Source organism: Mastacembelus armatus, chromosome 14 (assembly GCF_900324485.2).
Source record: "Mastacembelus armatus chromosome 14, fMasArm1.2, whole genome shotgun sequence".
Taxonomy (NCBI): domain Eukaryota; kingdom Metazoa; phylum Chordata; class Actinopteri; order Synbranchiformes; family Mastacembelidae; genus Mastacembelus; species Mastacembelus armatus.
Genome location: NC_046646.1, coordinates 18,134,685 through 18,148,688, shown reverse-complemented (window position 1 = coordinate 18,148,688; position 14,004 = coordinate 18,134,685). Strand labels below are relative to the sequence as shown.

Sequence of the window (14,004 nt, the reverse complement as noted above, 5' to 3'; positions counted from 1 at the left end):
TGTCTCTTCTATGTAACTCACTCAACACTAGACAAACCCTTTTTCAGTTCGATATACTCACTCTATATATTCAAATGACTTATCAAAATCTCAAGTACAACTTTAAACTGTAAGCCTATACTTAAAGTACTGTTTAACACACAGTTCCTTTTACTTTTGATTATGCACCAGTATGGGGTACTATGTTTCAGACTATTTCCATTTCAGTAATTGAGCTATAAAAATATTTCATTCATGCATACAAACTCAATCTTCATACATTTTTGTGATGTTTTAATTGAATCCAATATTTTGTTTCTCTACAAAGCGCAAATGATGGCAAACAAAAAAACAGAAACAAACACTAAAATCACTGTTACTTTTCAAATGCAATATTCGACTGTAATCTGATTTATTTCATTGATGGATACAAGTTTCAGTTTTATAGTTTTATGCATATGTGTTGCCATTATATTAAAAATGCAGTACTATTTGTAACAGTAACAGTAGTGAAGTCAGACTGTAGTCAGAGAGAGATTTATAGTCCTGGCATTTGGATGTATATTTCCCAAGTAGACAAAAGTGATTATTATTGGGAGAAAATAGATTGCCACTAATGAAAGATGAGCTGTGCAGGTTTTCACTCTTTCTTAAACTGTGGTCACTTTAGTCAAAGCATAGCCAATATAGAGGTAAGTAAACAAAATAAATATACAGTATTTACCATGCAGTAGTACACAAAACAGGATCCTTTTCCTGTATTTACGTTTTTTGTCCCTGCAGCAGACACATCTGACCAATAAGCAGAGAGGACCACTTGGATTTTTCTCTCTGTGAGAAGTAAATATTCTGATATTCAGCAGGCTCCATCAAGACAAATTAATCAAACACAAACTAGTAACAGTAATGGGTTTGCTGTATAAACTTGCAGTTACCACTTTTTAGGACAAATTTAAAACAATTAGCAGAATGCTAGTGCTGTCATATCTGTTACAGTATAGACTGTAATATTGCACCATCTTATTTGATTTCATAATAAATTATTACAATCCTTGTTTGTGGACTGTCACAAATGTATCTAATTTCACCACAGCTGTTGGTCTTTGCTGAAGCTTGAATTTAACATGGGAGCAAGAACAGAGGTCAAAGACAGGAAAGAGACATTGCATGTGGATGCGTAGTTGTACCCATAGAAAGTATGACAATTACTAGACAGACTGCCACTAATAAAAGATGAGCTGTTCAGGTTTTAAAGGTCTTCACTCTTTTCCTGGACCTTGGATATTTTAGACAGTACATAGCAATTACATGTTCTATAGTTTTTTGATTGTGAGCAAATAGTAAAAAGTCCAAAACCAACAAGGCAATGGTCTTTCGCATTACTTTGCCATTTCCTTATCCTGTCTTGAGCATTCACCTCCAAAGAGCATTTGTTCTTAATAAGGATGTCAAAAGGCAGTCAAAAACATTCTCAACCATACATTTGCTAAAGATTACTTTCTGTCATGGATTAATTTGTCACACATTTTGAGCAATGTATGTGGGATTTGGTCAAAATAACCTACAGTGACCATGTTCATAATTAAAGAACCAAAATGAGCTCATTGATGGATTCATTAAAGCAGGATTCCAGATGATCATCAACAACATGCCCCATTTGTGTTGCTGTACATAACAAAAATCCAAAACTCACTCTAAAGAAAAAAAGCTATGCTCTAGTAATCTTCAATGGGTCTCCCATTAACTTTTTCCATCCAGCATAAACCCAGCTTACTTTACAAAAGACCTGAAGGCATTACATTACAGATGGTCTACGATGGTCGGCACGTATTGCAAATGCAGGTGCCATATCTATTGCTTTCCACCTTTTGAACTATGTACTCAGCAAGAGTTAAAGCATGTTGGACTCTAAAGCAGTGGTCAAGCAAGTTTTGAATGAATGCTGGATGTGTCTGACTCCACCAAGACTGTCTTTTGTTACTGATTTTGTTCATGACTTTCATGGACTGAATCTTATGGCACAGCCAAGAAACAGAAGAGGTCGAGAACAGTAGCCTCAAGTTAGCACTGTGACCACAATACCAACTTTCCTGAGCTCCTGCTGGCTTTGTCAGACAGTACAAAAAGTGGTCATGTCCCTGCTCAAAGTGCCAAAGCATATCAATTCCTTGTTCTTTAATATTAATGATTAACTGATTAATACAAAATGTGAGAATGACAGTCAAGCGATAAAGGTGTTGCACTTGACCATCATAGTAAAATGGGAGCTAAACCTAAAGATGACACTTGATTGACCATCATTTCACATACCTTTATTTGTTGTCATGACCTTTGGGCACTAAACAAAAGGATAATATCCTACTAAGAACTTACTATTGACCTAAACCTAAAAATAACAGACAGCTGAAAACTACTCAGAAGTGCAAATATACATAAAGCTCAAATTAAAAAGTTTTAGTTTAAATGTACTAATATGCAGAAATAAGCCATTACTTCAATGGCAGTAAAAAAAAAAAAAAAAAATGTTAGTACATTTAATCATGTAATACTGCATGTCCAAAAACTTTGTGGGACCAGGTGTTTCATAGTTTTTATTTCTTTTGACTTCTTCTCTGGGATTGTTTGCTTCTTGCACTTCTCATAAGGAAGAAGTTAACAACTGAACTATTCTTTACTCCCTTGTTGGCAGTTGGACCAAGTCTGCCTAATGAGGCTGTTAATGAGTTGTTTGTCGATCGCGCCCTTGCAGGATGATGACACATACTGAATAGAGTGGTAAACACTTCGTCCCAGACTGCAGGTTACATTCTAGAGGGGATTTTGAAGGGTGGGGGTGGGTAGATGGGGGAGTTAAGTTGTTAGACATTGTATTACATTACCTCATGTAGTTACAAAGTTCTTCATGACCTGGATAACTGTAATAGGAACAATTAGCATTAAATAAATATCTATTTGTCCTTGTTTAATGAGGGAATACATTTTTTGAGCACTGTGATTACAATTCATGCAGAATCACTGGCAGAGCATCTGTAAACATCCAAACTGGCTTCTCATACCAAATCGGAGTGTGTTTCAGTTTTTAAAACAAAACAAAACAAGAAAAAAAAACATAATTCAACATACTACATAAGATTATAACGACATCCTGTAGAACCCAAACGCTAAATCGGGCAATATGAGCAACATAAATTGGTATCGTGTTTATAACGGGTGAAAATTGCCCCTTGAAAAGATTTTGAGATGAAAGATGAATTCATAAATGTCATACTTCAATATCATTCAAGTACTGTTCAATTACTTTTCAATACTTCAAATGTCATCACAAACAAGACTGGCTAACTAAACACACTGCACCATGGTTTAAAACAAAAACAAAAAACAACTACTTACCTTATTCATGTTTATATTTCATATTGCATTTCAGTGAATTAAGGAAACAAGTGAATTCATAACACAGTGCAATGAAAACGCTGCCACCAACAACTCTGAATTAAATCAAGACTCCATGGAATAGATTCAAAATCTAAAAAAAAAGCTTGTAAAAGCTCTAAAAAAGCTTGTAAACCGTAACATTTACAGACCGGGGTACTCCTACAGCATTCATTGTTGGTCGATGGTTTGATTGCTTGTTTAGGAGTACTTTCTGAAAGTAACTAAATGTAAGAAGAGAAATGTTACATACCCACATTCCCTAATGTGATTTTTCCAGCTGGTCAGGAGTTTCAAACAAGCAAGGCTGTAGGGATAGGTGACTGGTTTGGCACCTGAAAGGATCAGATTTATAGAAGTACATTGATTTAACTACCTGAACAAGAAACAGTTCCAGCATGTAATAATCTGTAAAACCAGAAATTGCTGATTTTGTACTCAATCACTAAGCATGATAAGCATGAGCTTCACAGATGCTGGTAGACATTTTCTTTTTTTTCCCGCTTGTTTTTTTTTTTAGCTGATTACCCTTGTTTCCCATATTTATGTTAAACTAAGGCAGCCAGCTAGTGGCCTTAGCTTCACATTTGGTGCAGAGACATGATGAGAGTTTCATTACTCATCTTAAGCTTATTTCTCATATTTCAATTTACTTAAATGTCATACAACGTCAGGACTGCAGCATTACTTGGACCTAGTTTTCCAAATTCACCTGAGGTCTGTTTACAAAACTAATTAACAAATGGATCACTTCAAGTGAGTTGGTAAACATATTTTTGGCACTTTATTTTTAGATTCTAGCTCTACTTTAATGGTGTGCAAAAACAATAATCTGAAGCTTTATATATATTTGGACAGATAATTAAATTAAGATCAATCAATGCAGTGGCAAGAATATAAAAAATCTCAAAAAGTTGTTTAATTTCAACACTTAAGTCATTTCATTTCATTTCAGTTCATTTCTAATTAATTTCAATTGGCATAGTGTGTGCAGTGCATAAAACTATATCAGAACCTACTCAGGAGACTATTTAAGCTCCAGGGCCACAAACCGAAACTATTATATGAAGTATTATCTGTTGGGATTTACTATTAAGGTATTGCGGCCAAATTAATGAAATTGACTCCCTGAGGATATTATAGGTGTTCAGATTCTCCCACAGAGACATGTCTTCAGAAAGTAAAGAGAGCAAAATGATGGCATACAGCCACTGCCTCAGGCCTGCAGGGATGAGTTCATTATACCATACTACATTGTGTAAAAATAAAAAAATACAATTACCCTGTTGAGGGAATCAACCACCTGTTAATTCAAATAGTATCACAATATCATGGTATCTCTAACATACACAGCAGGGCTGCAGCTAAACTTTTTGTTTTTATCCTTTCATTTTTAAGTTGATTTGTTTAATAAAGGAAGCAATTGTTAAAGAATTGCTTTTATAAAACGTGTTTAACTTATTTGTTGTCATGACCTTTGGGCACTAAACCAAAAGGATAATATCCCACTAAGAACTTACTATTGACCTAAACCTAAAAAGCTGAAAACTACCCAGAAGTGCAAATATACTTAAAGCTCAAAGTAAAAAGTTTTAGTTTTAATGTACTATACTCAGAAATAAGCCATTACTTCAATGGCAGTAAAAAAAATAAATTAATACATTTAAACATATTTTTTGTTGGGGTTTTTTACGCAACACTGCATGTCCAAAAACTTTGTGGTACCAGGTGTTTCATAGTTTTTATTTCTTTTGACTACTTCTCTGTGATTGTTTGCTTCTTGCACTTCTCATGAGGAAGAAGTTAACTGAACTATTCTTTACTCCCTTGTTGGCAGTTGGACCAAGTCTGCCTAAATCCACTCCACTTTCTGCAAATCCACTCTACTCAAGCTGTAGATGCCTGGCATTTTCCTAATGCACATAGTAGGAAAATGTCGGAGCTCATGGTAACTGACGCTGTAGAGGCATTACTGCTTGTTGTAGCTGCAGCAATAACTGCACTAGTCAAAACACAGTAGCAATGTTAGTTTCTGTTACAGTAATTCACTGAATATGATAAAAACAATGAGAAGGCCTGAAAAACATCCCAGATTTTGGAGAAGACTAAGAAAATATTCATAGGTAAAAAAAAGTTTATATGTTATTTTTCTTTTTTTTGGATACATTTTTATTGTGTTATGCTTTGTTACATTTTGGCAATAATAAGTAACTTATGTACTACAAAAAGGTTGTAGTAGTGAGTAGTGAATGTGGTTGAACCCATTTCATGACATAAGTTGCATGTATACTTTCACAACTAAAGAGAGCCCAAAGGTTATCATGGATTGCATCATGGGTTATAGAGTTCACTTAAATTTACTTTGGCTTAACTTACAAACAGGTTTTCCAACTCTCCTGCAGGCTGGCCCAGGGGAATCCCACTACAATGCCACTGTACTTTTTCAATTGCTCTCAGGAGAGACCTGATTTGTTTTTCTCCTCATGCCAGCCTGTTTCCCAGAAGGCGACAGTCTTCCTTAAAGCTGTTATGATTGAACTGACTAATTGATCCTAAGGGGTTACCCCCCCACCCCCCCGCATCCTATGAGCAGACACACACAAAAATATTTATCACATAGATTTATAGATAGATAGTTTATTATTGTTCAAGTACTTTTGTTTTTGTAAGTTGTATGCAAGATGTACAAGAGTTTAAACCACAGGGGTTTCTTTTACACTATTACACTGGGACTCTGACATTTCTTTAATTAAGCTGTATATTATTTATTAACATACTAACTTTTGTCCTGAGATGAACTGGAAATACAGAAAAACTTTTAGAATTTGCCACTATATGCCACCTTATTTGCTATCATTTGCTTATTGGTTATTGCTTTAAGTAGTGTCATTTGGGTGACAGTCACAGTTATTCACATTAAATGAAAGTTGTCTTTTGACACAGGGCCCTTAGTGTTACAGCTCAAAGGACACCAATTAACTTCAAAAAGAAAATGTAGCTGTAAAAATAAAATTATTTTTCAAATGTTGGCAGGCTTTGGCATCTGTACCTACATATCTAAGCACAGTATATCTTGTTCATAATAAGTCTTATAACTTAAATACCTCTAAATGAATAATAGTTACATTAAAAAACAACTTATCTTTGACTCTCAACATTTCAGTATTTTGTTCTGATACATTTCTGCCCTCTACTGGTCAAAATGTGAATCACCAATTAAATAAAAAAGCCCAGTGTGAAGTCATCAGTTTGCTTGTTTTGCCCCATAAGGTGCAATGCTACAAACAGGCTCTAGCAGCAAAAAATGTCAACACAGTGGAAACCTGTAGCAGAGCTTAGCTGTGGCAGGGCTCAGAACAATTTGGTGGCTGTCCATCTGATCATGTCTCAAAACTTTCATTTATTATGAGCAACTCCAAACTGTAGAGAAACCACAAATCACTCTCTCTGTCTTTTTGGTCATTTGGTGAAAACATGAAAACATGGCTCTTATTTCTGCATCAGCCTTCAGTGTTTTTCTTAAACTTGCATTACAGTAATCTAAGAGAGAAATTATTGAAAATACAAATATACAAATAAGAATATAACTGTAGGAAAACCATTCATTAGTGACTGACTGGCAGATTATTTTAGGTTCATTAACTAGTCTAGCTAAGCTCTAGCTAATTTCTCTGCCAGGAAATGCAGGCTGAGGCCAAGAAACTTTGTTTTGACTGACTGGTTAACTACAGGGGTAACTTAAGGTCAACAAGTTCAACCATTAGAAACCTGAGGAGCGACCCTTGGGTGATTAATAAATTCCTCAGCAAAACAACTGAGAATCTTAACGTCGTTAGTGCTCACTTTTAGTTAACTTAGCATAGCAGCTAGCTGATGAACTGTTTACCTAAGGTTAGAAAGTTAGTCTTAACCTAGTTAGCTTAAACTAAATGTGACAAGATGTTGAAGTTAGCTTCTCATTCGACGCTGTACGGACTTAGAGAAACTGATTGAAAACCTTTTAAAGGTTCAGAGTAGTTTCTGGAGACTGAAGTGTTTTTTAAAAAAACCTTCTGGGTTTTTCACTGATCATGGGTTAATCGGTTTATATAAAAACCGATAGTTAGCCCACCTGTGCGTCAAATTACGCCGCTAACCTCGTTCACAAACTGGGGCTATTCGTCAAATCAGAAGCGAACTTCAGGCCCGTAACCCTGCTCATTAAAACATTTTATTTTTTTAGAAGTACGTTTTAGCTCGTTTTGAAAGAGTTTTAATGAAATAAACCTTTGTCATGTCCCGAGTGTATTTTCAGATGTTGCTTAGAAAATCTTCACTCTTCCTGGTGTGTTTTCCTGCCGATCGGTCGAAAATGTCATCAATTTTCATTTCAACATTTTGTTATTTCTAAAAAACACCTCAGGACATTTTATGAATTCCCCATAACGTTACTTACTTATTATCTGCCACCTGTGGGTATTTCTTTTAGTTGTTTTTCCTGTAAGACGAACAAACATTTGAGTCCAACTTCACTAACCAAACAAATTTGGGCTTACAACCCATAATGCATCACTGTCCCCTGTTCAGTCCTCACTTTTAATAGTTTTGTAAATGGATCCAGATATAACTTTGATTATTCTCAGAACATTTACTCTTTCATAATTAATCTAACCTTCAATAAGCTTATATTCCCAAAGATGTAATTTAAAATAGTTCCAAGCCTAAAGTGTAAAAAATGATTTATTCCCTTTTCTTGCCACATTATTCATTACAGATTTGTCATGTGGGCCTGTGAAGGTGCCTAAGTCCTAGACTGAGACTGAAAACCACTGGGCTCTGGTACACTAGTTTTTAAAAGTAGTTCAAATGAACTCCACCCTGACCAGCTACAACAATAACTTGCTTCTTACACATTTTGGTATCAATATTAAAAATCCAATGACGTAATATATAATAATGTATCACTCACTGGACATTTACAGAATGAGTACTTTTAATTAGGCCTGCTAAACAGGGCCTGGTTAGTACCTGCAGACCGCCTTAGAAGACCAGGGGCTGTTAGACTCAGCTACTGAGGTTGCACAGGCCAGTGTGGTCTTAGTGTTGGTCCCAAGCCCAAATAAATGAGGAGGGTTGCATCATGAAGGGCATCTAGTGTAAAACCATGTGGATCAATTGATCCAGTGTGGTCACCCCTAACTGGAGCAGCCAAAAGAAGAAATTAAAGTATGACTTTGACTGAAGTTCTGGTATTTGTAGTGGACTATTTTTAGTTTTACTCATTTTCTAACCAGGCTGCTTGGACAGTCCTAAGTGTCATATTTTTCCTTCCTCTGGGACAAAGTTGTACCAACTTGCACTTCACTGTCAATAAAATCTTTATAAATCCAAGAGGCCACTGTTTGTGTTTGTCATATCATCGAGACCAGCTAGAGAGGTAAGCACTGATATGCATCTCGATGTCTGCTCAGTTCATGACACGCTGCAAACACACTCACACTCGGGCATGTGCTGTACTGTACTGGATGTATCATCTGCCTTATTCTTTTCTTTTTATTCAGTATGTTTCAGGTGGATAAGAACTACACACGCGTGTGGGAGTTTTATATTGTGGGTTTCCCAGGTTTAACATCAGAGTATTTTCACCTTGTGGCGTGGTTCTTCTTCTTCCTCTATGTGACCACAATAGTGGGAAACCTCTTGCTGATAATTGTGTTCGCTTTGGAGCACAGTCTCCAGAAGCCCATGTACATCATCATGGTCAGCGTGGCCCTCTCAGACATTGGTACATATGGCATCACTTGTGTCACTTGCAAAGTGTCTTCTTTTGTCAGGATCTGGTGTATGAGACATTGCTTTCATAAAAATACAACCCATATGTGGGTGATGTGAAACAAACATTGATAGATTAATGTTGTTGACTATGAGCGTAACATAGACAGCAGTCTCCAGGTGGCAACCTGGATTCTGACACTCAACAGCAGCTGCCCTTTTGGATCTTTAGGTTTTCAGCTCTGTTATTAGAGAATATGAGAGAAGCCATGACAAAAAGCATTTATGATATTAATAGTCAAACTGCAGTCCTGTACTGAACAGTAGAAATCCTTTAATTTAAATGAATGCATTTAAATTTAAAATAGACCATTGTGTGTTGTTTTTAACTATGAAACCAAAGAAATCACAGAAAAACAGACAAACTGTCACACATGATCTGCTTTGCCTTGTCTTTCTTTGTTTCTTTTCAATGTTCTTATAAAGGCAAAGGCAAAGGCAAAGGCAAATTTATTTGTATAGCACCTTTCATACACTACGCAATTCAAAGTGCTTTACAAGGCATATAATTACATGAAAAGCATTGAAAAGAGCATTTAAAAATAAAGACATTTAACATAAAATAAATTTAAATCAAGTAAAGTAAATTAAAATAAAACATAAAAGCACATTAAGAAAACAAAGATAACAATTATTCAAAGGCAGCAGTAAACAACAGAGTTTTCAGTCCAGATTTGAATGAGCTGACAGTTTGAGCAGACCTCAGGTGTTCAGGAAGTTTGTTCCACAAGTGAGGACCATAGTAACTAAATGCTGCTTCACTTTGTTTGGTTCTGGTTCTGGGAACACACAATAGACCTGTCCCAGATGACCTGAGGGGTCTGGAAACCTCATAGGGAACTAATATATCTTGGATATATTTTGGTCCACAACCATTTAGTGCTTTATAAACTAGCAATAAAATTTTAAAATCTATCCTTTGACTAACGGGAAGCCAGTGTAGTGATCTGAGAACTGGTGTGATATGGTCCAGTTTCTTGGTGTTTGTAAGGACTCTGGCAGCAGCATTCTGGATTAGCTGCAGCTGCCTGATTGACTTTTTGCTAAGACCTGTGAACAAGCCATTACAATAATCTAACCTACTGAAGATAAATGCGTGAACAAGTTTTTCTGCATCTTGTGTAGAAAGAAAACCTTTTATTCTAGCAATGTTTTTCAGGTGGTAATAGGAAGATTTAGTGATGGATTTTATGTGGTTGTTAAAATTCAGGTCTGAGTCAATGATTACCCCAAGGTTTCTGGCTTGATTTGTAGCTTTCAATGACATGGAGTCAAGGTGAGCAATGACCTTTGACCTTTCATTTTTGGGGCCAAAAACAATCACTTCTGTCTTGTCTGTATTGAGCTGGAGAAAATTCTGGCACATCCATTCTTTGACTTGATTAATACACTCACATAATGAAATTAGAGGACTATAATCATGAGATGATACTGATATATAAAGTTGGGTGTCATCTGCATAGGTATGGTAGTCAATGTTGTAGTATTCCATAATCTGAGCAAGGGGCAGCATGTAGATATTGAATAAGAGAGGACCAAGAATAGACCCCTGAGGAACCCCACATTTCATTTTTGTTCGCTCAGACTCCTTGTTACCAAGTGAGACAAAATAGTCTCTATCTTGTAAGTAAGATTTTAGACAATTTAACACTGAGCCAGTAACTCCCACCCAAGCTTCTAGTCTATGAAGCAGCACATCATGATCAACTGTGTCAAATGCAGCACTGAGATCCAGTAGTACTAAAACAGAGGTTTTGGATTCATCATTATTTAAAAGTAAATCGTTTAAAATTTTAACAAGTGCAGTCTGGGTGCTGTGGTGTGCGCGAAATCCAGACTGAAGTGCATTAAAAAGATTGTTTTGCACCATAAATCTGTGAATTTGTTGAGAAACTACTTTTTCAATTATTTTTCCCTGAAATGGAAGATTTGATATTGGCCTGTAGTTACTTACTGCTGAAGCCTCTAGATTAGGCTTTTTAAGAAGAGGTTTTATAACAGCAGTTTTTAAGGCCTGGGGAAACTGCCCTGACTGAAGAGAACTATTGACAATCTGCAATACATCTGGAGCTAAGCTGTTATCAAGGAGATTAAAATGTTCTAGATTTGCTGGAGAACAAGGAGGCACAGGTGATATTGTCATGTTCCTAGGACTGCAGCTAGAGATAGTTTGTCTTATCTTTGATATTTTGTCTGTGAAAAAAGCTGCAAAATCATTGCATGACTTTTTGGACAGCAGTTCAGAAGGAAGAGAGGGTGCTGGGTTTGTGAGTCTGTCTATAGGCTTTACCACTGTGGCCTTACCTAAACTAATCGCTCGCTATTGGTGGAATGATGGGAGTCTTGGCTTTCACACTTGCCTCTTCCAAGAGCACATGATCCATTATTTTGGCTCCTTGAACTCCCTCATTTTATTGACCATGGCACTGGACCGTTACGTAGCCATCTGTTTTCCTTTCAGGTGAAAAAAAGCAGTTTGATTAGCCTCACCTTTAAGCTCTTGCAAAAACTAATAACGTACTGTTTTATATCATCCTCACTCTCCTTCTATCTATCATTCTTTCTTATTCAGCCTCCCTTTCTCTCCTCAGATACTCTGTGGTGATGACAAAACAAAACATGACTGGCATGATTCTCTTCTGCTGGGTGGTGGCACACATCTTCCCTGGCATTAGCACCATCAACTTCACCATGATGCCTTTCTGTGGGCCCAACAAAATTGTACATGCTTTCTGTGACACCATGTCACTCACACCCTTAGTGTGTGGTGATCCCAGCCAACAATTCAGCTCCGCCTATGCTGCAGCAATGTTTATTCTTTATGTTCCTTTAGCCTTCATCATCTTCTCTTACATTTGTATCATCATCTCAATATTGCGCATGGCCAGTGGACAGGTAAGATACATATGTTTTACATCTTAAATGTAAAGTAATAATATTAAACCACAAAGTTGATGCATCAAACTCCATTCTTACATTCACAATATGGCATCTTATTTAGTTCTTTAACAGCTACTTCATTTTTCAATTCGACACATATTTTACATATTTTATTAGTATTGTTATTAGTAGTAACTTCTTTTAACCTTACACTGGTGTTCCCTCCAGGGCAGAATGAAGACTTTCTCCACCTGTGCCACGCAGGGATGTATCATTTCTATTTACTACATACCACATTTTTTTGTCTACTCCACACCTTATTTTCCCAACCTGACGATGACCCCTGACAAGCGTATAGCCACCACCCTCTTCTACAGTCTTTTTCCTCCACTTATCAATCCATTCATCTACTGCCTTAGAACCAATGAGATTAAGAATATATTCAGACGTTGGATCCAGAAACAACAGGCCTACAAAACCCGGCCAAATTGTTGCTGTCATCATGTCACATTGACAAGAGATCCCTGATGTACTTGTTTTGCTGAGAATACAGTGACATAATTGTTGTGTCTCTTATTACTAATACATAGAAAATAGATCAAAAAATATTTTAGTAGGGAACAAAGACATAAATTTGGGGACCCTCCTAAAAATATTTTTTGATACCATTCTGTTGTATTGGTAATGCTTAAAATGTAAACAAATGTCAAATGAGAAATTTATAATTATTGTATGAACAGGGAACAAAAGCCGATATCTATCAATCGATCAATCTGTCTGTCTGTCTATCTATATCTACATGAGAAATCATTATAGAGAGACTAAACAAGAGCATATAAAAACATTGATATACAGAAAATGTTAAAATAAACATCACAGATAAATAATGCAATGAACTGTAGAAATAGGAGACAAACAGTGTTATTGGGCAAACAAAGCCTTAAAGGACAAATGCAATCATAACAAGTAATTATAAATTAAGATCATTAGGTATTTCCTAAAAAGCCTCAACCAAATCTTCCACCTAATATAACACAGGCCACTTGGTGGAGGGCTTCACTCTATGCATTCATAGCACTGGGGGCTAAGCCTGTATTTTGCCAGAAGATGGCAGCATCCCCAAATCTAAGAGTGGTCTGCAATGGGTCACACTGAGCAAAGCAAACTATCTCTTACCGTGTCACTTAGCTTATGTTTGGTAGCTCTCATCCCCATCATTATACATTCGCCCACATAATCCATCCAAACATGGATAATGTATGTGTAGCTTAATGAATGGGTTTCCCCGCACATGTTCACCTTACCGGCCTACTCATTTTCTGCCTCAGACACATTAAATCAAATCAGTTTTAATAAGGTTTGTAGCTGTATTCTAGCCACATACTTAAATGTCACTATTGTAAATGTCACATATATTTCAATCATATTGCCAAATGTTTACTCATGCAGACTAACACTACCTTTGAAACTATTATTTGTTGGTATGTAGAGGCCAGTTTTTTGTTCAGAGGCCAGGCAGCAGCAATATTGAATGGTTTAATGTCACACAAACAGAATAAGTGGTACCACTGTAACCACAATCCTCACTGTCTGCACCCTGACTGGTTCTATGTATGTGTGTGTAAATAACAGAAGAATAGTTGTATTCATGTTGAGTATCTGGCCCACATTATACTCACTGTGTGGTGGACACAGCATGACTGTAGGGAGGGATGAAAACAGGGAGGAGGAGAGGAATAAACTACACATACGTTCATTGAAGGCAACAAAAGTACAGTCATCATCATTTCATCACTTTTTAGCAACTTCTCTAATAGTGTCCAGGCATATCACAAATTTAGTTACATCCAGTGGTTTATTCCTTTAATTTCAAACTCTTGCCATTGTAGTGTAACTTGGTGTTTC

At 36.4% G+C, this 14,004-nt stretch overlaps 1 protein-coding gene across 1 annotated transcript; it reads left to right on the top strand.

Moving 5' to 3' along the window:
- Nucleotides 1-8,949: 8,949 nt before the first annotated feature.
- On the top strand, nucleotides 8,950-12,627 carry LOC113142539 (olfactory receptor 1500-like). The gene is made up of 4 exons (XM_026327578.1): nucleotides 8,950-9,172; nucleotides 11,503-11,680; nucleotides 11,811-12,114; nucleotides 12,328-12,627. Exons 1-4 carry the CDS (start codon nucleotides 8,950-8,952, stop codon nucleotides 12,625-12,627), a joined length of 1,005 nt encoding a protein of 334 aa, XP_026183363.1.
- The last annotated feature ends 1,377 nt before the right edge of the window (nucleotides 12,628-14,004 follow it).